At 48.7% G+C, this 26,514-nt stretch overlaps 2 protein-coding genes across 3 annotated transcripts in view; both read left to right on the forward strand.

Annotated features, from left to right (window-relative positions):
- Nucleotides 1-8,011, forward strand: part of LOC144143345 (uncharacterized) — a 32,790-nt gene extending 24,779 nt beyond the window's left edge. Inside the window, exons 17-20 of the mRNA XM_077675113.1 lie at nt 1,023-1,058; nt 2,679-2,746; nt 4,662-5,068; nt 7,638-8,011. Of these exons, the coding sequence (XP_077531239.1) occupies nt 1,023-1,058; nt 2,679-2,746; nt 4,662-5,068; nt 7,638-7,738 (612 nt within the window). The 3' untranslated portion in view covers nt 7,739-8,011. The remainder of the gene's footprint in view (nt 1-1,022; nt 1,059-2,678; nt 2,747-4,661; nt 5,069-7,637) is intronic.
- A 302-nt stretch (nt 8,012-8,313) lies between these two features.
- On the forward strand, nt 8,314-25,103 carry LOC144143348 (serine/threonine-protein phosphatase 2A 56 kDa regulatory subunit gamma isoform-like). 2 transcript variants are annotated; one of them, XM_077675117.1, is made up of 8 exons: nt 8,314-8,474; nt 8,594-8,671; nt 9,193-9,501; nt 10,951-11,703; nt 20,611-20,978; nt 21,639-21,711; nt 21,812-21,916; nt 23,977-25,103. In XM_077675117.1, the coding sequence occupies exons 1-8, from the start codon at nt 8,448-8,450 to the stop codon at nt 24,118-24,120; spliced, it is 1,857 nt and encodes a 618-aa protein (XP_077531243.1). In that variant the 5' UTR covers nt 8,314-8,447; the 3' UTR covers nt 24,121-25,103. The 2 variants fall into 2 exon arrangements, with proteins under 2 accessions (XP_077531243.1, XP_077531242.1); XM_077675116.1 differs by lacking the exons at nt 8,314-8,474; nt 8,594-8,671 and adding an exon at nt 8,718-9,029.
- The last annotated feature ends 1,411 nt before the right edge of the window (nt 25,104-26,514 follow it).

Raw genomic sequence — 26,514 nt, forward strand, 5'->3', positions numbered from 1 at the left:
GGAAAATATTTTTGTGTTCAATTGGCACCACCCGCGAGCCATTTCTGGCAGAGCGTGGGAGAAGCAATGTTCACTGAGTTGTAGAACGACCAAAAATCGCTGAATCAAAAAAGTTCTTCCTACATTGTATTCTTTAGTCATTTGTCTGCTTAGCCACATGGTAATTGCCATTCTGTATGGAGTGGTTATTTTGTAACCGTGACCCAAAATAATGGCAATTAATCATTAATTAACTCAAAATATAATCAACTTACAAAAAATCTAATGGCATATTTAAATCAGCACAAAAAGCTATAATGCAGTGTAGTTTCATTAAAATTGATTGGTAAATAAAAAAAAATAGCTCTAAGACCAGTCTGCCCCGTTAATTGCAGCTTTAGCGATTAGTACTCGTAACTTCGTTGCCGTTACTGTGAGCACATGTACTCTATGTTGAACGTTCTTAAAAGTGGAGCTCTTTGACAAACCCTTTTGACACCACAACCGTGCCTTTCAAAGCCCTCGTAACTTTTAATCTTCCTGTAAATTTCTTCCCGGTGTACTACTCTCTTTTAATGGGACTCGGGTTACGAACACGGGAAGCAGTACAGGACTACTAACTAAAAAAAATACCGGGCCATCTCCACTAACGGGAAACTTGAGGAGGAGCGAAGCGTGTAGTGTATAAGTGTATTCTTGGCGCCTTGCCGTTTTTGCCAACAGAGATGAAACCATTGAGGGGTAGAGGTGTACAGCTTTGCCGTAAAACTCTCTCGTCTTTGAAGCATGAAGCTCTCTAATGTGAGGCATAAACGAGTGTGCCGGTGTATTTTTTTAGTACGCGTTGCGTTCTAAAGCAAGGTGTAAATGAGTTTCCCGGTGTTTTAGTACCGTGACTACATCAGACGAGTGACTATTACGGCGACGACAGGAGATGCCAACAGCCCCAGCCCCTAAAACTTGTGTGTCTGTATCTCAGTCACGGTGGCAGCTGTGTAACCGGTGTGAGCGATTCTTCGCTTATTCTCTGCGTGTCGTTTCAGGTCACCGACCAGGAGAAGAGGGCACACGACAATTGGGTGAGTGCGAGACAAAGGGAGTGCTGCATCGGTAATATCAAAGGAACTTGTAGGGAATGTGCGCTACACTGCTGGCCCTGCCAGCAAGCTGTTAGAAGCCTGCTGCGTGGCCTAAGGGATGGTTCCTCGCAAAGCGCGCAATGCATTTTTGTTGCCAACAAAACATCGGTACTTCGTAGCTTGCCGCACTCGTAAAAGAAACAATGCAGTCCTTTTTCTTTTTCTCGTAGTTAATGTGAATGCAAAAAAAAAAAAAAAATCAAGTAGTTGCATTGAAAGTGGTACCTCCCTGCATAAGCCGTATAGCCAAGGGAGAACGCAAAGCAAGGCTTGGGCGTAAGTGCTAGTTGTATGGGGGGCGAAAATTTAAAAAGTTTAAGGTAGAAAAGCGAGCTGTTTTCCGGTAGAGCTTGAACCTACATCCTTTGAACCAGGCGTCGTTTGCCAAGAAACGCGCTTCGGAAGCAATACTTCTCGCCTTTGTATTTTTCTCAGTATTTTTGTTTGCACAAGCAACTTGCACTCGGCAAAAGTGGCCAGCGCCAGACCAGCGAGACGGGGAAAGTTGTACCTTTTTGGAGAGGTACAACCTTCTTCCCGCCGTGTCTCGTATTTCACCTGGGTGTGCCTCTGTTGATAAGAGAGGGAGGTTTCTGGGGTTGTGGTTGCAAGGGTAGCTTGCTTTGTGGTGGACTTACACGCGCGCCACACAGCATATTTAATGTAATTCCCATTGAATGTCGTTCGTTCAACTTAATGCTATTTTCTTGATGCGCTGCCACGCGGCCAAAATTAATGTCATTTGCAAAAATGATGGCAGCTGCGATGGGTAAAAACTTGCAGAGAGAAAACATTTTAGTAAGCGCTTCAATAGTATTTGCGAAAACTGAGCGAAGAGAGCTTAAGCACCTTTACTGCACTTTACGTGCAGTTGCAGCAACTTATTGAACACGATTCAACACTGCTGTCGCACCAGCATGGCGTATATAAGCCGCTGCATCCCACCACACCGGCTGAGGCTGGCCTGGTAGCCAGACTAGCAGGTTTCGTTTTTACACCTCTATTCGGCTTGTTTCATATAAATGAATAAATGACTGAAATATTATACGCTTGTAAATATACAGCCACGCCTCATTACAAGAGACACTGTTACAAGAGACACTTGGTTATAAGAGACATTAGAATGAAACCACTTTGGTTGGTTTTCCCATGTTTGCAATGTTAGCAACATTGAATACAAGAGACCTTGGTTAAAAGAGAAACGTTTTCTAGGTCCCTTGAGGGTCTCTTATAATGAGGTTTTACTGTACTGACGCTTTAGTAATCTGTTTTGGGTGGGAATTCCCACCGAGTCTCTGCTGCCGAGGTAGCACATTTGCTGGCAGAACGTACTTGAATGGGTTTCGCAAACTTGTTAGGCCCCTAATGTCAGTTTGATCGAATGTCATTACGCTTTCCCATGTGGCAGCGAACAAATGTCATTTCGAACGAATGAAATTCGATGGGAATGACATTAAATTTGACGTGTGGCAGGGGTATTAGTCTCGCATGGGTGAGGGAATGGCATTGAGCTTGCGAGAGCAACCTGCTGAGTGTGCTCACTTCTTTTCTTTCTTTCAGTTGGCGGCGAGGGCAGCCGAGAGGAAGCTGGAGGACGCTAACCGCGAGCTGTCGTCTCTGCGCCAGAGGTATGCCGTCCTAACGTTTGGACGAATCGGGGTATCGTGTGCTTTGAAGGGGTCGGCGATGCGTTAGCCTCTTCTTGTGCCTGCCTTTCCTGCACGACCTGGTGGTTCTTCGTGACAAAGATCATCACCAGAAGCTCTTTTAAAATGGGGTTACATCGAGTGTCGTTCGTTGAACTTATGCCATTTTCTTGACGCGCTGCTACACGGCCAAAATTAATGTCATTTGCAATAATCGTCGTCAGAATAATCAGAAGCTCCTAAAATGGGGTTACACCAGAAATGAATCTCATCTTTGAACAAAAGTTGGCACTTGTTGGGTCTTCTTTTGCGGTTCTTGTCCTTCCCAGCTTGTGCGTCGTCGTTTTCGTTGTGAACTAATCGCGAATGACGGGCTTTCGGCGACAGCCAACTCTGGCTTGCCGTTTGCCCAACTTTTTTTTTTCTCGCATGCGTACTGTTCCTGCGCAATCTATTCGGAAAGTTTCTCCGGTTTCTTGCTTTTACTGAAGTAGCACTTGCGGAAAAGGGGTTGTGTGTGAAGCCGCATCACGATTTGTAGCTGTCAGAATGTACAGCGCAACCGCATTGACTAATGGGTGAAAACTGGATGGAATTGGATGGACACGCACAAAAAGAAATCAAAGCCCCTTTCTAAAAAGAGAGATGGTTAAAATGCAAAGCTTTCTCCCGCGCAACTGGAATCAAACTGAAAGTCCAAACTGCTTGTGCCCTGTCGGAATAGCGCAGTCGGATAGACTCTGGCTTTATAACGCGAGGGACCCAGGTTCAAATCGTACCAGAGGAAGTGTTTTTTTTTTTTTTTTGAGCCATTTGATGTGCTTTTACTTATCATCATCACTGTGTTGTGAAACCAACTCTGTAAGGTCGGCTTTCCTGCAGCGCGTTTTGGTGTGTATGGTCGCCATCAGTGTGGCGTAGTAAAGCTTCGCGTCTGAAAGACACTTGTTTCTTATCTGTTTTGCCTTGTGGACCACGGCTCACGTTTTTGTGGTTGCCTAGAAGCAGAGCTTGACAGTCTGCTGTTGTAGCCGACGTTGGTGATGGTGGCAATGCGGAGGACCTAGTGGGGTCACGGTGGGAGTTGGAGTTGCTGAAAATACCGGCCGGGAATGCGTCATTGTGTGGAAAACTGGCATTGTTGTTTTCTGGTACAGCAAGTGGGCTCAGCTGTAACGAGTGAAAAAAAAAAAAAAAACTGCACGTTTGAGTTAGAATGGGAGTAGAACTTCGATCTCCACAGTAGGAGCTGTGTGCATCACCCTGCCAGTGGCAGAAGATCCCCAGGGGGTATAAATTGATCTGGAGCCCACCAGTACGGCATGCTCCACAGCCCCCAAATTTTCTCCACAAGTTTTTTTCGAATTTTGATTGAGAGCTAGCCTTGTGCTTTGTGACAGGCGGACGTGACGGCACTGAAGTAGCACACGTGCGACACAGGCATGGGGAACGTCAACTCTGAGGAAGCTGGGAACAACATAAGAATGACAACGAAAGTTGCCTTTGTGCCTCGTTGCCGCAGCCGAATGTTATTCCACGTGGTGCTAAAAGTGCCTTAGTGTGAGAATTTTGATTGTCACTCAAGTCATTTCCGTGATTTCTGACATTTAATCTGTTTATAAATTCCTGCAGTGGTGACAAAAGAACTAGGTGTGAAAAAAAAAAAAAACGATGTTGCGCATGAAGCGCAATCCCGTTTCAAAACACGCATGCGTGTTGACATCCAGGTTTGTTGCTTTGGCGGAGTGATACACTACACGAGCTATTACCGTTCTTAACTTGTACCTGAGTACAGTTTACCCGCCTGCTGGTTTCCCTGTTAGTTGGAGACACCGCGCCAAACAGTGACGAAATTCACAGCACCCTCGTGCGGCCGTCATCTTTTTCTCTCTGGCAGGTTGACTCTGGCTGAGCGGGAGCTGCAGCAGCGGCCTCCCCTGCTCCCTCCCCCCGACATGTTTCCCCCTCCGCCCCTGCCGCCGCGTCCCCGGTCCAAGGACGGGGAGGTCTCGTCCCTAGACGGGTCCGTGCCCCCGCCGCCTCCTCCGGACATGCTGGTGCCGCCGCCGCCGCCGCTGTTCGGGCCCTTCGGCATGTTCGGGCCGTTCCCGCCGCCGCCGCCACCGCCGCCGCCCGAGCTCCGCAAGATGATGCGCAGCGGAGGAGGCAGGGGTAGCCCAGGCTACTTCGAGGACGACGACGAGCTGGGTAGCCCCATGCCCCCGCCGCCTACGCACCACCACCACCACTACATGGCGCCGCCGCCCAGGGAAGGGCGGTCGAGCCGGACCTCGCGTAGCTCCTGTGAGTGGGCTTCTCCGCGCGCTCATTTCTTCCTTTGGTTGAGGGTTAACCTCTTTGGTGAAACCACAGTGTTTATGGATGATGGAGCTGTCTTCCTAGACAGTAGAACAGTCTGCGGGAGTGTGCAGGGGAGAGTAGACCTGTTTTATTTGTCATTTTGCACTACACCAGAGCAGCTCTCTATTTTATTTCTTGTAAAATTTCAAAGAATTTCTGTTGCAAGAACAGTTTTGAACTGCCCAGGAATCGATCGGGATGGCTCTCAACAGGCAAATAAGGCTGTTCGCATGCAAACCCGAAGCTGTAGCCCTGGGCCACTGAGGTGGAGCAACGAAGTTAATCTGTTAATCTAGGTGGACAGGTTTGTCAATTGCGCTTCCTTGACAGTGCGACATCTAAACTCAGTGTGGTTGTGCCATGTCATTTCGATTTTTCCTAAAAGCTTCAGGGGAAAAAAAAAAACACTAAAAAAACTCACTTGGGGTGTTTAAGAAAAGGGGATGCTTTGAGTAAAGGAAATGCGTCCTTTACTTCACTATTAAAGACAGGTGTTTTTTCTGAAGAAGCTTATGTGTATCGCAGGTGGAAAAAAAAAAAAAACTGCTGGCATTTAGTGTGGCAGTAATTTCAGTACATTATGAATTTCCTACTTTTCGCTAACTCTCCGAGTGTTCCTTAATTTATTAACAATGGGTCTACAGCAAATTTTTCAAACCGTAAAATTTATTTATTTATTTGATATGTGCTCAACGTTTTGAAACATAAATATCGCTTGACCCCTTTGTCTTCAGAATCAACAAAGTATAATACGATTGTAAAGCTCCCCACGTCAAGGCTGGGCATAGCTTAAAAACCAGGTGTGCGCAAATGTTTGAAAGTTTCGGATATCGTGGCGAATAATACGGTATTTTATTCTGTTTCGAACGGAACACTACTGTACCACAACTTTGAATATTCTAGAAGTAGGGTAGTACTTCAAATTTGAAATTGCAAATAGGCAGTTGTCTTGACGGGCCCGGATACATGAAATTATGCCTCGCTGAGAACCAAAAGGGCGCTGCAACAAACACGTTCAAGATATACCGTTTGCACCAAGTTGAACACTGGATCTATCGACCGCTGGCGGCTTCCTTTATTTGTGTTGACAGGCTTTCCCTTAACGCACCAGTGTGTGGCTGGAAGGCGACAGGAAGGGGCCTTTGGAGCCCCTGTCATTCCCTTGGCAACAGGCCAACTTTTGCTTCTCTTTTCGCATCCTCATAAAGTGGTCCCTCTTGGCGGCACCCGAATAAAGCTGCACTGACTGGAAGCTGTTCACACTGCGGCTCTTTTGTCTCAACTAAGGAAGGTTTCCCCGAACTTATTGTTGACATGTAGGCGTGTCAGTAGTTTGTACAGTCCCTGACATTGAAGACCGTGCATAACTAGCGTCTGGACACATCATTACGGAAAAGTGGGTGAAGTTTTCTGCAGCATGCTATGTTTTCCGGGCCCCGTTTCTCGCAAAATTCAGTTCCTATGTACTACTCCAGAATATGGTTGGATTCATGGAATATTGAGCTAGCAAATAAGAAGTCATTTGTAGTAATTATCCGGGAGTTAGAACAAGCACGGCAAGTTCATTTGTCTGTGTCGGCAAATGTATAGATTGCTAGGTTTTGCAAAATGTTTCTGCAACACAGAGAATTCGAAGCAAAAGCTTAACCTTCAAGTGTGATTGAGCTATTTGATGACAGTAAAAAAAAAAAAAAGGCTTGCTTTCACCAACCTTGTGGTGTAAAAGATTTCAGTGTCACTCAAAAGGGAAGACTTCTGGCATGACATAGAACCTTCTGACAAAGACTGTGCATTCAGATATATGTGCAAGCATTTAGGCTGAGCATGAGTGTACTTTGTAGTTGTGATGTGGTCACTAAGACTTGTATGTGCTGATCAGCATACAGCACTGTAGATCAGGAGAAAAAGCAGTGCTACGACCTTTTGAGCACCAATATTTTTGTACCCTTTGTTCGTGAAATGGAATAGCACTGAAAAGGTTACCTTCAACAATTTGGGGGTAATTCTTTGAGCTTTTAATACAAACAGTTGTCAACCCTTCAGATCGCTCCTGCCAGCCAGTTCCTGCAGAAGTATGCCTTTACGGAAAAAAGTGTCATGCTCCTAGATGTTTGCGCACAACATACGTGAGTGAAAAAGAAAAAAAAAGTCTAATGTGGGCAAAATATTATAAAAGAGGATGCTAGGAGAATCCTCCATTGCAGTGGGATTGGGAGTGTTGCGGCCAATCGACCAATTTAGTGCTATGATAAAACTAAATATCTGGCAGTCGGTCAGAGTCGTCAAGCAGCTTAGTAAATGATGCATGGTAACAGCGCTGTGGTTACGAGTCTGTTCTTGTATCGTCTCTTTTTTGTCGTCGTGCTGCATCATTTACTGAGCTGTTCCTTTTAAAGTTGGCTAAAAATTCAAGTAAATGGAAGTTTGTGTTGGCAAGATTGTGCGTAAATGTGCAGTGCGGAAGATGCGAAAATTTTGTGTCTGACAAGCAATTCCGTTGTCTCATTTGCAGCTGCATCCGAGAGCAGAGGCCGGCCAATCAAGTCTAGTCCGCAGTCTCCACTTTCCGACGACCGGAGAAACGGAACCAGCGGGCGCAGCACACCGCTATGATCCCCCTGACCTTAGGCGACGACTGTCATCGGGTAGAAGAAATTTAACTGTTCCATCGCTCGACCCCACGACGATCATAGACTCTCGCTAGGACAGTGTGACCCTGCCCTCATGCGCCCTGGAAAAAACATTGGGGGACAACCAACTGCGCGATTCCCATCTGCAACGAACTTGCAGTGCAGCCCCGAGTGAAGACACTGCAGTTTTTATCCTGGCACCTGCGTCTGCGCGCAATCGCCAAGACGTGTGTAAATAAAAATGATGGATCCTGTCCGCATTGTCTTTGTCTGGCCGCATGCTGAGCAGCTGTGTTCGCGGCTGCTGCGAAGCGCCGCGGAAAGGGTGAAACGGGGGAGGGCGCGAAGTAGTCCTAACGAGCTGGTGAAAAGCAGGTGTCTGCAACAACCGCTTCTGCGGGCGTCGCTTTTTGGCATGCGTTTGTCCTTTTCTGCCGTTTGTCGTGCAAAGCGCCGCTCCTGAGAGGTTCAAATTTTGCGCAGCAACAAAGCGTTGCCGCAAGCGCTCGTGACGTCACGGCGCTGTCACGACTGTTTTGTGATTACGCGAGCGTGCCTGCGCCATTGAAAGGTCACGTGCGCCCCCCGGACCTATCGCGTCAGTTGTTGGTAGTCGCACTCGCTGGCGGGTGTCGAGTACTGCTCTGCAAAGTTTGCACTTAGCCCATGGCGGGTGAAGCGTTAATAAAATAATGCCGAATCGGACTGACAGAGAAAAGGTGGGTCGAGCGCTGACAGCCGCGTCGAGAGCCGGACGGCCGGCCGTCCGTCGGACGTGCGCTGGCAGTTTGGCTGCTCGTTAGGCTTAACTCGGCTCGCCCATTCCGGCCCCTCGCAGGTGCCTGTGAAAAACAACAGCTCCAGCGCGACGGCCAAGAATGGCACCGGCAAAGAGGCGAGCGACGCCGCTGACGAGGTGAGCTGGACGTTCGCGCGCGAGCGTCTCGTGTTTGTCGGCCGCCCGTCGCCTGCGCAACATGGCGGGCGACTCCGAGAGAACGGCCGCTCGGCTGCGCAGCCCGGGTGTTCTCTCCGCGCGCGCGGGGCTCGGGCTTCTGTCGTTCGCGGAGCCGCAAGCGCTGCTTGACGTTTCTTTATTCTCCGCTCGCGTCGGCGCGACCCTCCCGGTGCGTCTCGGCGGGGTGTCCGTCCGTGTTGACCCCGCACCACCTGTCCGGAAAACCATGTGCAATTTGACAGGCCAGCCAGCCGGGGCAGCTTTTCAGCCAAACCCAGCGTCCTTTGAGATTCCGTTCTCAGCCCCGCCCTGGGAGGTAGTAGCACTACGCTTGTCAATACGCCGTGATACGTGGCAACTGTCGGACCTAGAAAAAAAAAACACTACGTGCTCGGTTTGAGGAAGTTGTCGCCGGTGGTGCGCGGACGTTTTTTTGTCGCTTTGGTGTCGTGAGAATGTCCTACTCGGCGTCCACGCAGGTGAGCCAGCCTTGCAACAATAACAGCGGCGCCAGCAGTGTTCACAACAGCAGCAATGGTTCGGGCGGTGGTGTTGGAAACACGGCGGCTGCTGCTACACGGGGTGCCCCGAAGTCTGCACCCCCGCCCGCCAACTTGGTCTCCAAGTGTAAGCTCGCCGGAGCCGTGCCGACGGCTCCTGGAAGCGGGGTGCGCAAGGAGAAGCGACAGAATTCGTCGCGTTTCAACGTTAGTCACAACCGCGAGCTGCAGAAGCTGCCCTCTCTCAAGGACGCGCCCCTGGCCGAGCGCGAAGATCTCCTCCTCCAGGTGAGGATAGCCCTTTCGAGGTCGCTGCCCCGGTGCGAAGCGTGGGGGTTGTGGAAAAAGTGTTTTTATGGCCACTCGATTGCTGCGCTTAGCTCGCGTGTTGTTGGTATCGCAGGTTTTTTGTTGTTGTTGCTTAAAAAGTGGACAACTGTGTGTCACCTAGCCCAGCTTTTGATCTAATTAGCCAAGGCCAGATGCAGTTCAAGGTCAGGAGCACGTGTCTTGTTTTCGTGGTTCTAATATTTTGAACACGCCATGCCTGTGGCGAGCCGTCGCTACTGTGGATTTACTGACTTGCGCAATGGTTCCAGATGGTTCATAGAGGCATATACTTTCAGCCAGTGTTTCCAACATGGTTAACTGGTCAAACCTGTGCCTCTTAATCGTTAATATACTTTCAGCCAGTGTTTCCAACATGGTTAACTGGTCAAACCTGTGCCTCTTAATCGTTAAACACACTGCAATACGCTGCGATGTCGTCTTCGTTCAGGGTGGTGTATGAAAACTTTATTCATTCATTCATTTTCGCAGCATGGCTAATGAGACAATTGCTAGTGGGACGCATACTCAAGTGCGTTGCGTTCACGTACGGATGGGATGGTGGGATGGATTAGAATCATTGTGGTTGCAAATGACCTTACTCATTTAGCAGGGCGGAAAATGTAAATGATTGATAACAGCAGTGTTTCTGTATATTTCGTGTGCAAACCCTCGTACCCCTATTGTGTGATTACTTATAGTGGTGTGTGGTTTTGTTTACTGGTTAGTGGTGTGTAGCTTGATGCAGATTGACATCGTTGAGAATTTGTGTCCATTAAAAAAAACCAAGCCTTCATATCGTAAGACAATGCAGCCCTAAAGCAGTATTTTACAGTATATCTTGAGAGAGCAACAACCTTTTTGTATTGCTACTCACTTCAAGGAAGAAATCAAGCATTTGTGACCTGTGCAGCTGGTCACCGAGACTGCTTTGTGAAGTGTTTCTTCGGTGTAGTTTCTTATTTAACTGCACTGCGGCCGTTCCTCGATGATGGTAGCTGAGAAAGGGGAGGAGCATTTTGTAGGCTTGGTGTGGGTTTCGAGTTCATTAAGTTCTCGTGCAGTTGACTTGCTGACTGTCGCCATTGTAGACAGTTCCCAGCGGAGCTCATAGCACAATAGAGGTGGCTAATAAACAGGTGGTGAAAGAACTGTTCAAAAACAGATAAATGCCTCGAGGGGAGTCTTGTTATGGGTGTCTGTGAACAGTTTCTCTGTGGGCAAATGTGTTATGAGATGAAAGGACGTTGTTGCGCCCTCTACTGTCCTGTATACATCAACGGTTAATTGTGTGTAGATACGTCTCCATCCGATCTATATATGTTCAATGTGTGGTCCTATATATGGGACTATGTCGTGTACATGTTCGACAGGTGAAATGGCCGCCCCCTTCCCCCACCTCCCGTGCAGAAAATCCGGCAGTGCTGCGTGCTGTTCGACTTTGTCACGGATCCGCTGTCGGACCTCAAGTGGAAGGAGGTGAAGCGGGCGGCGCTGCACGAGATGGTCGAGTACATCACCTCGCAGCGAGGCGTGCTCACCGAGCCCGTCTACCCGGAGATGATCCACATGTTCGGGGCCAACGTCTTCCGAACCCTACCGCCTTCCTCGAACCCCAACGGCGCCGAGTTTGACCCCGAGGAGGACGAGCCCACGCTCGAGGCGGCCTGGCCGCACCTCCAGCTGGTGTACGAGCTGTTCCTGCGCTTCCTCGAGAGCCCGGACTTCCAGCCCGCGCTGGCCAAGCGGCACCTGGACCAGCGGTTCGTGCTGCAGCTGCTCGAGCTGTTCGACTCGGAGGACCCGCGGGAGCGGGACTTCCTGAAGACGACGCTGCACCGCATCTACGGCAAGTTCCTGGGCCTGCGGGCGTACGTGCGCAAACAGGTGAACCACATGTTCTACCGCTTCATCTACGAGACGGAGCACCACAACGGGGTGGCGGAGCTGCTCGAGATCCTGGGCTCCATCATCAACGGCTTTGCGCTGCCCCTGAAGGAGGAGCACAAGCTGTTCCTGTTGCGCGTGCTCATGCCCCTGCACAAGGTCAAGTCGCTGAGCGTGTACCACCCACAGCTGGCCTACTGTGTCGTCCAGTTCCTCGAGAAGGAGCCCAGCCTCACCGAGCCCGTCATTCTGGCCCTGCTCAAGTTCTGGCCCAAGGTGAGGGGGGGGGAGTGCCACAGGGACCCCTACTCGTGCCTCTCCTCTTCCCTCCTTCTGCTAGGAAGGCTAGGTATTACTTTGTTTTTGAAAAGTTCACTGAACACAATGTAGTGCTCTGCTGAAGTTCTCACTTCTTCAAGGAGGGTGGATGCCGCAAGGGCCGCTACTGTGACCTCTCCACTTTCTATCTTGCTTTCCTTCCTTCCACCTTTTTCTTTTTTGTATTTCTTCCACTAAGATGCCTGGTGCTTTTGGTTTACTTTGGTTACCGTACTTACCCGATTCTAACACGCCCACGATAACGCGCACCCGATTTTCCTGGCAAAAAAAAAAACGAAAAAACTTGCACCTCTGATTGTAACTTGCACGGAAATTGAGCAACAAAAACGAATGCGAGAGAAACGGGCGATTTATTTCCCGAAGTAATCTCACTCCTCGTCGTTCTCCACTGACCACAACATCTCGTCCTCGGTGCCGTGAAGCGCGTTCGCGATGCCACACTTCTGAACGAATGTTCAACCATGGTCGATGGGATCGTGGCCCACACCTCACACGCCCATCCCGCGAGCTTCTCCAGAGGCGCACGCTTCAGCCGATCACTCGTTTTGAACGCGTGAGAGCCACTGCTGCCATTGCTGTTATCACGCGCGCAAGTGGACCGATTTGATGATTTGTGTGAATGCCGATAGAAAAGCCTAGGCGCCTGTTTCCTGCGTCCAAAAAATCATTTCTAGAAGCTTTGGCAATGGGTGGGACAAAATTTCCGTTGTTTCGGTATCGTATCTGATTCTAACTATTTTTCCGGAAAAAAAGTGCGCGTTAGAATCGGGTAATTACGGTACGAAAACATCACTGAGCCTCTTGCACTGTCCCTGTGCAAGGTTAGGGGGGTGGGGTGGCGGCACAGGAACTGCTACTTGTTCCTCTTATCTTTATTTTCCGCTTACTTTCCTTCCTTCTTTCTTGGTTGTTTTGTTTTGTTTCTTCTACTAAGATTGCTAGTTATGCTTAGTTTATTTTAATTGCGAGAAGATCGTTGTAGCGGCCATGCTCAAGTTCTGGCTCTAGGTTGGGAGATTTCGCAAGGACCGCTACTTGTACCCCTTTATTTCTTTTACTTCTTTTACCATGCCATTTCTTTTTAGTTGACTTTAGTTGCAAAGAGGTTATCTGACATTCTGAGCTGACATGTTGTTGCCAGAGCATCTCACTATAGTTGTGAATCGCAATAAGGGAACGTTCCCCTAAGATTTCTACCATGAGGTCAGGGTCATACCTGTAGTGCCTGCGCTTTGGTTCATTGTGTGTCTGCTGTGAAGTCTTTCATTTCATTTTGCCATTGAGAGAATCCAGCAAAATGAGCGCCGTAATCCAGCATTCTGTCGGCATATCTGATGGGTGCATGGTGAATAGGAATATTAAAACCCAGCAAAATTGTTGAGTAGGAATGGTCATTCATTCCCCTTTTGGCCCTTACACTGTTATCGAGTCTTACTCTGGACCTAAGCATGCCAAACTACTTTTGGTTTCTTCATTGTATATATGGGCGCAGCCTGGGTGCAGCTTGCCTCAGTACACTGAAGTAATTAGGGGGGGGGGGGGGGGACGCGGCTTTCAACTTCGGAATAATGACGAGAATGTTTTCTTGAAAACCACTTATTCGGCTTCTTTGTTTTCTAGTCTGCGCGTCTGCAAAGTTTTTCCGACAAACACAGTCACAAAGTGGTGTAGGGAGGAGGAGGACGAGGAGGAATAAATGTTTATTCCACGAGCGCTGGTGCTGCTGTTAGGGCACCTGCCCGGTGGGGGGTGTCCTTAGTCCGGAACGCCCTGGCCTTGGTTGGCCAGTCCAGGCCCTCTTCACCCGTATGCGCTAAAAAAAAAAAAAAAAAAGAAAACTGTTACCAGCCGTGTTGACAAAATAGCACAAAAGGTGGTAAAAACAAAAGGCAATCTTTAAAGCGCTGTATCTCCGCAACATTGCCACTGAGTGCGGCCATTTTGGTACCATTATATCAGCCAAGCGATCCCCTTTCCGGTTTCGGTCGTCTCTTTTATCTGTATTCATTCATGAACGCATGAATGGCAGAAACAGAAAGACGCACAAACGAAGCCAGAAATACATGCTGAAGCACGATTGGCCCTCCGGTTGGCGCGCGATGAAACGGCCCTCCTGATTGGGCGTCGCTGCGACAACTCAAGATGGCAACTGCCTGAACTGCGTAGTGTGTGTTTGAGTGCATTTTTCGCTGCTTCGCTTGACCATGGTTCTGTACAGTCATTTTATCTGCTGTGGTAATCAACACGGACATTATGGCGATGGGAATTCCTGATATTGCGAGCCAGATTACAGGTAGTTGCGTGGCTCGAAAGGCGGAGGTCATCGGACACTTCATAGTGTGCGTTACCTCGGAGGGTGAAACGCGGTGTGCGCAATTGTGATTGCACCTCGCAAAGGGAACTTTTAATCTGATTTGCTATGTTTACACACTTAGTTATTGCTTTGCTATGTTTTACAGTGGACTTTGTACTCTAGCCTTGGGAAAGAAACGGCAAACGCACCAACAGCTGATGTTCTTGGTCTGACGCTCTAACTGTTCACGGTAGAGCATAATACCTGACTGTGCAACCAGTTACGATTGAATGCCAGCAGTTGTAATTAATGCCTGCGACGTTAGATTTAATCTTAAAAGCGACCTGACCAGCCATATCGGAGATAAAGTATGATATGTTGCGGGGAACTTGCGCCGCGATGCGCGCCAGCCATATCGCCTTTCTGGGGCAATGTTTTCCGTGCGCTTCTAATAATCATGCAAACAGGTCTGATTTCGGAATAAAAACGTGTTCACGGCATTAAAAATGTACCTTACTGTTGCAGCATTTAACTGATTGATTAAATCATTAATACCTATGTATTCATCCATAGTTTAGTGCACATTGGCTGTGCTGTGAGGAATATTGAATGCCCTGAATGTCAAAAGTACTAAAAAAATGTTCATGCATTGAAGTTGGATTTGTGCAGCTTCAAAGTAGCTCATTTGCATCCTTGTGGTATGTAAATTTTTGGCAGTGAACACCTGCAAGTACGAGTTCGAAGTTGCTGCTTCAGGCAAGGTTATAAAACATAAAAGAAGCCAAAACTCAGTTTTCAAATTTAAGTAAAAAAAGAGAGTGCTTTACTTGTTGCCATGGTGACGACACTGCAAAGTTGTCCAGTGCGATACAGCCAACCAGCTAACTTCCTTTGCATTGAAAGCCATCTCACCCTCCATTTGGTCTGCAAACCGGGCTATGTACTGTTCACAGAGGAGCTGAAAATGATGTTTTGTGGAAAGAAAAAGGCTGTAAAAGGCACTCCAATTTCAAGGCAAGGCCTTCCAGAAGGCCTATGTTCAAAAGGACATGAAAGGCTACAACCCTGACGACTTTTGATAAGTGAAACCTATGTTGCAACTTCGGAAGCCGTTGCAACTTCGGAAACAGTTTTTTTTTGCCACCTGCTCACTTGCTCCAGTGATTTCTTTGTCACCACTAGAACTATTTTGATTCCATTTTTTTGCATTACATTCCTTGATCAACAGTTCAGGTCGTGACACCTTTGGTTTTCCAGGTTTACTTTTTGTGAATTTTTTATTCAAGTAGTCGTTCACAGTCAGCGTGCCTGTTGTCATACCTGCCAACTCTTCCGAATTTTCCATAAGATGTACAAATTTCGATCCGTCTTACTATTTTACGAATCTTGCGGGAAGTTTTACGGGAAATATTCTGTTTTTCGAGCGAAGGGGAACATTATTAAAACAACACTGTGGTTCTTTGTGCCGTCACGAGAGAGAAATACGCACTTTGTCATCAGCAGAAGCTGCTATTTTTGTTGTTGTTTTCTCGGGAAGGGCTACACATCCATATCCAAAACTTGCTACCACCTCAGCAAGCCTGTTTACAGCACATTGTTCGTAGGCCGGTTAGGACTTCTGTGTTCGCGTTGCGCTTTGTATGACTGCTGCGTTCGATGCTATACGACTGGGGGTACGACCGCGGTAGTTGCTTCACACCACAATGGCTGGCTCTAAGCCACGACAGTATTACCAGTGTTCTTGAAATCGTGCACGTCAGAATTTTCTTGCTTAGTGCCGTTTTGAAGACAGGAGAGAAGCGTGGAATTTGCACATGTAAACCTTTCGCATGGCGGTAAGTCTGACATCCTGGCTCACATCGCCTCGAAAAAGCACCAAAGTCACAGACAACCAACAAAGCCTGACACCTTTTGTGTGTGCTGATGGGGACTTCAGTGTGGTTTGTGCAGAATGCCTTTTTAGTCGAACTCAACATTCCATTGAGCGTCAGCGATCACGCCCATTGGAGTTGTTGCTCATTACTCTTCAAGACTGATGGTTTTCAGTTATGGTTGTGAACACGTGAGAATGGTTGTCACAGAACGTTAACCCTTAAAAAAAAACAGTTTCGCGGGTTTTACGAATTACCAGGTTGGTAGATATGCTGTCGCACATTCACCTCTAGAAGACTGAAAAACTAAAAAAAAAAAAAAATGTAAATTAAAAAAAATTCAAGAGTGTCACGACCTTGTCCATTCATTTGGGAATGCAAAGTACTTTGAATTATGAGCCGCTCATGCTCAATACAAAGTGAACAGAAAGAAAATTTCATAAATGAAAAAACATTTTCAAAATATTTTGAAATTTTTATGGTGTTATCGCAAAAGTGTTTCCAGATGCTGTTTCAATTTTCGTCAAAATATACTAAGAAATAAAAACGTAGAAGCCACGTCCCCCCTTAAGCACAAAGTACATTGACTTAAACTTTTAAAAATGGGACCAGTTTTTGCAAAACTCGGTGTTTACGAGTAAATCTGCTGGAAAATGATATTGCAAGATTTTTTTTATGCCTGAAACTTGCTATTTTATTGTAGCGGTAAAACTGGTATTTCAAATTATGAAATTCACGACACAGACATTAGTTTTGATTGGTGATCTCAACTGAAAGTGGTGATCTCAAATGTAGTTAAAAAAACATTCAATTGCACTTTTGTGGGTCAAGGGAACTTGTTCACACTTGTGCCCTGAACACACGCATATCTTTTAAATGGCACACTCCCACCAGTTTGTGACTAGTGTGGGGAACGGCTCTCCATCCTCCATGTATTAATTGAGTGCACATCCTGCAATGAGGCCAGAAAAACGGCACTTTCCTAAAATCTATAGCTACAACATTCAGCTACATCCGTCACTGTTTTCAGAAGATGAACCTCTGTTTACAGACAAATGTCTTTTAAGTTTTCTTGCAGACATCAATTTTTTGAAACTTATTTCATACAGTGCGTGACATTAGAGCCTTCCTTGGTTCGCACGGGGGAGCCCGCTTGGCTCGATCTGCAGTCACGCTTCCATAATCCGCTTCATCAGCCATTATGAACATCTCCGTGTTTTAATCTATGGGCCCTCTACATCCATATATGCAATATTTTAGAATGTATCACACTCATCTCATACTTGTTTTATGATTAAACCTGACAATTGAAGGACCATGTAACATAGTTTTGGCACTCTTTGGTCTTAGATACCCTTGTGCCAATAAACACAAACATACATACAATTCCAAGAGGTGCATCAAAAACTGATCCTCTTATTGCATTCACCAGGGCTTGTGGTATTGGAAGATATAAAGGTTAGTTTCATGGCCAGCACTGTTTTGTCTATTGTTCATCGAAAAATGGCTAGCTATCTTGGGAATTGAGGGACTCCAAAAACAATGGCATATTTGAAATCAGTGGGGAAAAAAAGCAGTAAGACTGGCAAGTCGCACAGAGTTTACTTAAAAATTAAGAGAAATTGTTTAAAGAGCCATGTCCCCTCTTAAAAGTGACTGAATGAAATTTGCCGAGAGATAGTATCGGGAAACCTTTATTGACCTTGATAAAAACCACTTTGAGGCTGAATCACATTTCAAAAGACTAGTTTCTTTTTTTCCGTGAAAGGGATTGCTCCCCGCCCTTTCGTATTTTGCTGCATGTGCCAGTTTGACAATGTGTTTCACAAACATATGCTCGTTTGACAAGCGCATATCAGGCTGCTGTGTTGTTTGTGACCTTTTGCAAGCGCTTTGCCAGGCTTTGAAGTTTTGCCCAGGGTGTACTGCGAAATCATGTGCGGACGGTAGCTTGTCGCTGCTTGCGGGTCTACTGATATTTACCACTGGAACGATATGACGTTCTTAATTTTACAATTTTAGTTTTTGTTTATATCTTCTTTTTAGCAAGGGATCAGTTTTACAAACTGTCAGTCTACTTTTATTTCCATGCACAGGAAAGTAGGTTTTATCATAAAAAGAAACAACTGGGTTTTTTTTCTTTTCTTGCAAACATTACGGTATTGTGGAGGACTATCTAGATAAATGTAGTGTGGTATGTTACAATTCTGCGACTTTACCAACTGTTGTAAGCAGATGCTAATGTCTCATGAAATGAGGAAATTCGCTGGCAAAGAATGGGCGATGGCATTGCAAGACAGGTGGGGGGAGGAACATGGAAGAGACTTTTGTCCTTCAATGGCCGGACACAGAGGGGCTGATGATGGTGATGATTGATTCTCTCAGACTCTGCATATGTGCTCCCCTCTAATCCAAGTGGCATGTGTCAAAAGTGGCTTTTGATGGGCTGCGGGCTGTGAGTACCGTATAAACCGGATTATAGGTCGACCCCCTACCTTGAGGTGGGAAAAGTTGACAAAAAAAATAATTCGGCACAGAAGCGCACTCACAATGTCTATATTTTCGACGCCCGTCCGTCACTGCCACTCACTATGCCTGCCGAAGTCACTCGTCCGAGCTCTCAGAGTCGTCCGAGGATGACTGCTTCGCACTGTCATCTTCCATGCCATCAGGCGCGTTGCTGACGGAGCACTTCCTGAACGCTCGTGTAACCATGTCGTCGGGCAGCGACTGCCCAGAGAAGGACACCCAGCTTGACACGGTCGCAACCGGTCCGTATAGGTCTTTTTGTTGTCGCCGGCTATCCACTCATTGTACAGTTCGCGGAGCCGGTCCGCGCATGGCCTCCGGAGCGATCGGGAGCGAAGTTCCCGGACGAAGTCCGCCACTTTGTTCTCCAACTCGGGGTGCACCGCTTGACGTCCACGGAACGATTGGTTTCGGGGGTTGCACGTGCACAGCTTAGCTTTCTGGCTCCGCCAGTACTGCATACTGGCGTTACGCCGCCATATTCCCATTCTGCTCGGTGACTCAATCGCCGTCACCTTAATTGCCGCGGTGAACTGGTGTCGACTGCCGCCACTCATCTCGGAACAGAGACGTACAGAAATGTATGCACGCACGCACAATAGACGAGTAAAAGACTAAAAACTAGAGAAAAGCGAAATCAAATAAAGGCCTGATAGTGCGAGAGCGCAGTCCGACACGATTGGCGATGACGACGGACTACATTAGCACATGGTTGCCAGACAACTATTTACATTCTGCCAATGACCGCTATATAAGACGAGGAGTGACTTTTGTGCGGATTTTTTTGGGAAAAAACTCGACCTATATTCCGGTTTATACGGTGGGATTTGGCTCCAGTGGATTGAATGGTCTTGTAGACTCGCTCTTTCCCAACAGGTATGTAGAGCAATGTTTACCCTGAGTGATCTCGATTGATCTGGGTGTTCAGAAGGTTAAAAAACGTATGAAGGGTGCAACGGACAGAAAGGCACAAACTCTCAACTACAGTGGAACCCCGTTCATACGTTTTTCACCAGACTGGTAAAACAAAAACATAACTGGGAAAATGCAGCAGTGAGGAAACCTTCAAAATGAACGAAACCAATGTAGCAACTTTGGCTTTCAAACCTTAAAGAACTCAAATGTAGGATTGATGCTTTTTGTAATGGCTGGACAGCACCACGCGTGGCAATGCAAGGTCCCTAGCGATGTCGACTGTCTTCCGCACTGGCTGCTTGTCTTCTGCGTTTAGCACGTCAAGCTTTTCCTGACAGGAAAGCGCCTCCCGTTTTCGCGACGCCATCAAGGCACGACAAAGTTCGCATTTGCTAGTTCAACGGGGTTCTCAAAGCTTGAAGTGCACTGTGACGACGAGCGCGCGTGCCATTCTTACGGTGGGGCTTTTATGGCGAACATGCACTACCGGCCTTCCGAAGGGAAACCTTCATTGTAAGCGCAGTGATGAGGGTGATAGCATGGAGTAACGTAGGGCCATCTAGTGGTGACGAATTGCAACCGCGTGCGATTCATTCAGTCAGTTTCGAAGCCAAGCCTGGCCAGGGTTCGTCAGACATCAAAATGGTGGTCCGCGCATGTTACCTGGGCGGGTTCGGAGTGTCGGATTGCGACGAATGATCCGGGAACGTACTCTAAACCATCATGTACCAGTGAGGATTTTAATGCATGGGACTCTATGCGAGCTGCGCCGACACTAGACAGAAACAACGTAGCAGCTGGGAAATCGCAGCACTGAGGAATGTAACTCCCTGTCACTTGCTCTTGGGAACTTGTTGGGTAGCACGAAATTTTTACTTGCCAATAAAATATGGAGCTGCGTTAGAGCAGTTCTGAGCAGCCCAAAAAGACAAATATAGAGGCCTTTGGAGAAAGAGATAACTTTAGTTGCTAAACGGCCAACTGGGCAAGCGCATCACTTCGGGGCAATGCAGCGTCCTCTGCTACGTGGCATAGTTCTTCTAGAGAGGGGTCATGGTCTGTGAGGGTAGCCTCCTGTGACGATGGTGAGGCGATGATGCGGTGATGATGCTTGCGCATACCCTTAGGACGGGTTGAAGTGAGGCGGATGTTGAGATGGTACACTGTATGTGGACCTTCAGCTTCAGTTGTGTGCCACTCGATGAGAGGGGGCGACGCTTTCGGTGCTGCATTCAGGTGCACTCCCCGAAGGAGGTGATGTTCCTGAACGAGCTGGAGGAGATCCTGGACGTGATCGAGCCGGCCGAGTTTGCCAAGGTGATGGTGCCCCTGTTCCGGCAGCTGGCGCGCTGCGTGGCCTCGCCCCACTTCCAGGTGGCCGAGCGGGCCCTGTACTACTGGAACAACGAGTACGTCATGAGCCTGGTGAGCGACAACGCGGCCGCCCTGCTGCCCATCGTGTTCCCCGCCCTGTACCGCAACTCGCGCGCCCACTGGAACAAGACCATCTACGGGCTCGTCTACAACGCCCTCAAGCTGCTCATGGAGATGAACCAGAAGCTCTTCGACGACTGCGTCCAGAACTACCGCCAGGAGCGGCACATGTGAGCGTCTTCTCCTTTCTTCTTCTCCTTCTCGTATCTCTGAGCCCGTTGCCAGGAGTGGGAATGAAGGCTCACCAGAATGCTGCCATAGAACTGCACTTGTTCTGTTAAGGGTCGCTGAAGTGGATGCGTGGGTCCTTTCTTTGTGGATGTGTATCTACTACTTTAGTTTAACCCGCTGAAGTATAGAGGCTTATGGTGTACATGAAAAGCTGGTAAGGAGAGGAAACTCGAGGTACTTTGCCCTGTTGTTGCATCCTGCTGGTTACGGTTAGGTTAAACATGCCTGGCATTTGTTAAACACACACAGCCAGTGTTTACCCAATTATTAGGTAGTCTACTGGTGCACGTGCCATCTTTCCACGATGAAGAGTGGGCTGGAACAACTGTCAGCATGGCCTACTCATTAGACACTGGTGTGATCAGGTGGTGGTCTCAGTGTTCCTTTAACATTAAAAAAAAAAAAAGCTGAGAAGTGTGTGTTTAAATGACTGCTGCTGCATCAGAATGTGGCAGCCCTGGGGGTGTTTCGTTTGTGAAGCAGTGCCCGCCACTGAACTGCACCTTATGACTGCCAGAGTTTGTGTGCACCAAGTTTTACTCTCTCCTTGATAGTGTTCTCCCTTCTGATCGCTTTTTTGACTGCGCCCTGCCTTGCAGCGAGAAGCTACGCATGCGGGAACGACAGGATGCTTGGAGTCGGATAGAGTCCCTAGCCGAGAAGAACCCCCAGGTGCGTTTCGGGGGCTCTCGCTTCGCTGTTGGCGCTCGGTCCTTGCGTGTGCGGAAACGAAGGTTCCATACATACTTCTTCCTCCTCCTCCGTTGTGCAGTTCCAGCTGGTACGGCCGCCGATAGGATCCCCCAGCCAGGCACCCGATAGCCCACCGGAAGACGACGACATGCTCTACGACAGGCTGGAGAGCCAAGCCAGGGAGGTGGGTGCCGTTGACGCGCTGCATGGGTTGCCAAGTTAGTTGCGCGAACCACGAATTCGCTAGACAGTTGCAGAGCTGACTGCACGCGAATTTCATTCCTGCAGCTGTATTCGCAAAGAAATTGTGTGGAAGGGAAAAGCTTTGGAAGAATGAAACAGCTCACGTTTGTGGGTGCAAAGGCCCAAAACTGTGAAGGTAGTGGTTTAATAACTCCGTTGGTTTTTTAATTTGGTCAGTCGTAGGAGGTGTGGGCCAGCTACTACACTAGGGTGGCCAGATCCTTCTCTGGTGAGGGAGTGCTATTTGTGTCCCTAAGAGCTTTCCTAGCATAGTTTCACTCACCTAGTCTAGCCTCGTGGGTATCCAGGATGACGGCCGCTTCCAGAGCAGGCAGCACTTGCACTCTGTGCAGTGACGTAATTCTGGTGCAACAAAGAAGAAAGTGTAGGGCAGGATTTGCTTGTTTGTTGGAGGTCAATTGCAGAGGCCTTTGTCCTGCAGCAGACTTAAATGATGATAGTGAGCCAGTGGTGTAACACATTGGCGTGGTGTTGCATAGACCTCCGCCCGAAATCCCGTTCCCAGCAGTGTGCTGTTTGGCTCGAAGGAAATTCTGGTGTCCTTCGTTGGTGAACCCTTCCAATAAATGGAACAGAAAGTGTTGGAGCCCAAAGCAGCAAGTGTCATTTTGTTGGACCATTTTGAGCAGCACCATCCAAATTGAGAAGTACCGTACAGTTGAGCCAACTTACAGCGATCTGTTCATAACAAGGTATCTGATATAACGATGAACAAACTATAGCACCATCCACTTTCGTATGCTTTCTATGGTAAAATAAACCGCTTATTACAATGCCCCAGTGCAGCGATATCGGAAGTGACGATTGAATCTGGCTCCAGCGCATGCTGAAAATGCGAGCTGCCGCCGGCTCACCGCGCCGACGGCATGCCCCGTGAGCTGCAATGCGTCTTGCATCCCTTCCACACCTGAGAAAACGAGTCGACTGCACCGTTTACGAGCAAGACGAGAGGAGGAAAGCAGTTTTTTTTTTTTTTTTTTTTTTCGGACCCCCTCCCAGCACCGCGCATCGGCAGCACCCCCGCGCTCGCTCGCGAAATCGCGGCGCCGCTCGCTTGCGCGTTCGCTTTTTGTAGCGTAAGCTGCACTGGCCGAGGTTGAGCAGTTTCGCGTGTGCCGTGAAGGGCCGTTCTGCGCAAGCGCGAGAGACATTGGATTGGCTTGTGTTGCGTCATAGCTGCGGCAGACGCACTGGCGCCTGCGTGTGCTCTGGTGTGCGCCTCAATTGTGCAGTAGCCAAGTCTGGCACTGCACCGGAGCCGCTTGATAGCCGTTTCGCGTGGCTCGTGAAGAGCCGTGCTGAGCATGCGCGAGTAGTAGTGACTGGACTGGACTGCTGAACCTTAGCTCACGCTACGTATATCCTGGCATAGCAGAGCTAAGCCACTACTAATTTTTGTGTCACGTGTGCTCTGTTTTTTGAATTCGACTGGGTGCCTCTTCGACTGCCCCCAGTTTTCCGAGGAAGGGACGTCGGGGGACGATGTTGTGGAAATGTCCGAGTGCCTCACTGAAGAGGCAGTCGTTACATGGATATGTGCTGTGGACAGCGGGGATAGTGACGACTCTGACGACGTGGTTGCGCGGCCTACTCGGGTAGCGTCTTGCAGGAGGTCCAACTCGTGACACAGTCTTTCAGGGAATTCCGTTTTTGCCTAGGTGCTTTCGCTCAACTAGCTGAAGTACCTATAAATGCGCTTGAAAAAGATGTGCGCCATCTTCACGTGAAGCAAACAAAGCTGACTCCGGCATCTTTTCTGCAAATTAGTAATATGACTTTGCTTGCATGCGAATAAAATGTTCTTGATCTCTGTTTCATCTTTTTTTTTTTTTCTCTCGCAATTATCTTGGCGCCTAATATTGTTTTAAGTGGACTAGACTACGCACGTGGCCCGCATAGGCTTGTTCTGCACACGTGCGTATGCCAGCCAGTGCGTTCTCTGTGGCAAGACTGAGGGCTCTTGCCAATGCTTCTGCACAGGTGACGCCCCTGGCCCCCGGCAAGAAGGAGAAGCCCCTGCTGCGGCGCAAGTCGGAGCTCCCGTTGGACTCGCTCACGCTCAAGGCCCTGAGCGACCACAAGAGGGCCGACCAGCTGCTGGCTCCCCCCGACGCCCCCCTCTGATGACCGCTCTCTCCCCACCTCCACCCCCTCCTCCTCCTCCGGCTTATTTATTTGCCTTTATTTTTGTACGCCCTCTCCCCTCTCCTCTGGCGCCTCGCTGGGCAAGGCCACCGCGGCCGCCGCCCGAACAGCGGCGGCGGCGTAGCACTTACCACTACTACAACACCACACGGAGGGGGAGAGGCCCGAGGACCAGCTAGCAACGACAACAGGGGGCGGAGGGACGCACCTCCGCCTCCGACGGACCGCTAGGCACGCCGAGTGCGGCGCGCTTTCCGTTAGAGGAGCGTCGGCGGCACCCGGCACGTGGCGTTCGCGCTCAGCAGGCAGCCCGGCGGCCGACCCGCCCGTGGTCTCTCTCTTCTCAGCGGCGGCAACACAGCGGCCGGCGTTCGGCGACCGTTATACAATCTCTCTTCGGTAGACGAGCGGCGTGCAATGACTTTGTGATAACCTCGTGCGGGCAGCAACCGATGATGTCGGTTTTTTTGAGGTTTCTTATGATCTGCCAATTCGCGTGCCAGTAGTAGGACGAGTAGTAGTAGCTTTCTGTTTCACGCTTTTTCTTTTTTTTGTCTCCCCCCGTTGGAGGTAGCTTCGACGAGTATTTTGCCAGTCGCTTGTGCGAGGAGTCGGGGGCCTTGGCTTCAGCATGTTTTCGAGTCACACACTGTGCCTGTTAGAGTATCCACGGGAGCGGAGTAGGCGGCGACGTGAGTGCGAGGGCAGTCTTTTTCCGGATGCCTTGGCACGACCGAAAGGGGTCGCTGCAGTTGTATGCAGCTAGAGAGTGACGGGAGAGGTTGCCGCCGGACACTTTTTGACGCCAGGCCTCGCCGTGTTGCCGCCGCTACGAGGCACCGCGGGCGCGGTACGTAACAGACAAGCGAGAACGCGCGTGTCTGGCCCATGACACGTCGTTAGGGCAGTATAGGCGTGACGCCTAACTATCCCAAGTTGAATAAAGAGTATCGATAATCTCATGCCACGTGTGAGATTGTGTGGTCTTGTTGTTGCTTCAAGTCGTGCGAAGTGCACTTCAATGCCTGGTCTGCTTGTGGTGGGAGGTAGCCTCCTGGATAGTATGTGGGCTGGCCGGGTGGAATGGGAGAACATGCGAAGGACTACAAAGAACCCAATGTTGTGGAACCGCATTATTGGTTGCTTCCTCAGGGATGACTGTGGTCATGTCACGGTGTTTTATAGTGTTTTTGCAAGAGCGATCCCTTGCAAAGTGCCTCGCTGTGAGTGCAGACAGTCGGGAGAGTTCCAGGTGAATGGTACTGTTCTCCGACTGGGCTGCGACTCAAGTAGCTGAATTGATCTTGCTTTCGAGGATGGCTGTTTCATGGAAGTCAGTTGTGTAGTCGGATGTCTCGCAGGGCTTGGAAACTGCACAGCGCCCTTTTGGTCTAATGTAATGTGCTGCCGAATTTGTTGTGGAAGACGTTCTTATTTGTCCAATAAAGGAGAAGGGGCACTTAATGCACGGAATGTTGCTCACGACAACAGTCATCTGCTTTGTTGCACGATGTGCACATTCTTTTCAATGTGGAGGCGCACGTTTGCACTCATCTGCAAACTGTTGGGGGTGATCTTTGCGGTTGGCCGTTGCCATGGACGCTGCCGTAGCTAGGCGAGAAATGAGTACACAATGGTAAAAAAAAAAAAAAAATGTGAATGCAATAATTACATCAACGAAACTCGTCTTGTGACTGCGGTATCAACATCAGGCTGATGCTGAAACTAGTCGAGAGAAGGCACCTCAGCCCCTCTAGCGAATTGCTGCTCTGTTTGAATTTTCACGTTATGTCTGGGCCATAGACTTTTGGCTCTGTGGAATAAAGAGTGTGCAACAAAAGTTTGTGGCTGACAGTATGAGCAGAATCGTGAAGGTGGCAATAAGTGTGGATTGGGGCTCTAGTTGGTTTTTGTTGCTTGTTTTGCCAAAAAAAGGGAATGGTGCTATTAGGCGTTGTCTGAAGTTGTAACTGCACGAAAACAGTCCACGTAGCGAACAGCAAGAGCAAGCAAGGGCTCTGTTTCTGTAAGCTTCACGGTCTAATTGTGACTGAGGTGGAGGCACATTGAGGGAACAGGAGATAACCGAAGTTGTTAACTTGGAAAACTCGACAAATTTCTACACTGTGCTCTGCAGTAATGGATGTTTGGTGACCTGCTATCTGCCAATTAAAAGATTTCGCTGCAGCATGGCCCAGACACTTAGGAGAGAGGTACTTTGTCCTACAAGAGAGGTACTTTGTCCTACAGTTGGAGTCATTACCTCTGTTGTTTCCAAACCAGACTGGCAAACCTGTCAATATCTTCCTGTGATAGACTGACGTCGAATCATGCCACGAGGGACCGCTGCACCAGCAATACAAGGCTTCCTAT

This window comes from Haemaphysalis longicornis, unplaced genomic scaffold, assembly GCF_048455015.1.
Source record: "Haemaphysalis longicornis isolate Haplotype H1 unplaced genomic scaffold, Haemaphysalis longicornis Haplotype H1 scaffold_6, whole genome shotgun sequence".
Classification (NCBI taxonomy): domain Eukaryota; kingdom Metazoa; phylum Arthropoda; class Arachnida; order Ixodida; family Ixodidae; genus Haemaphysalis; species Haemaphysalis longicornis.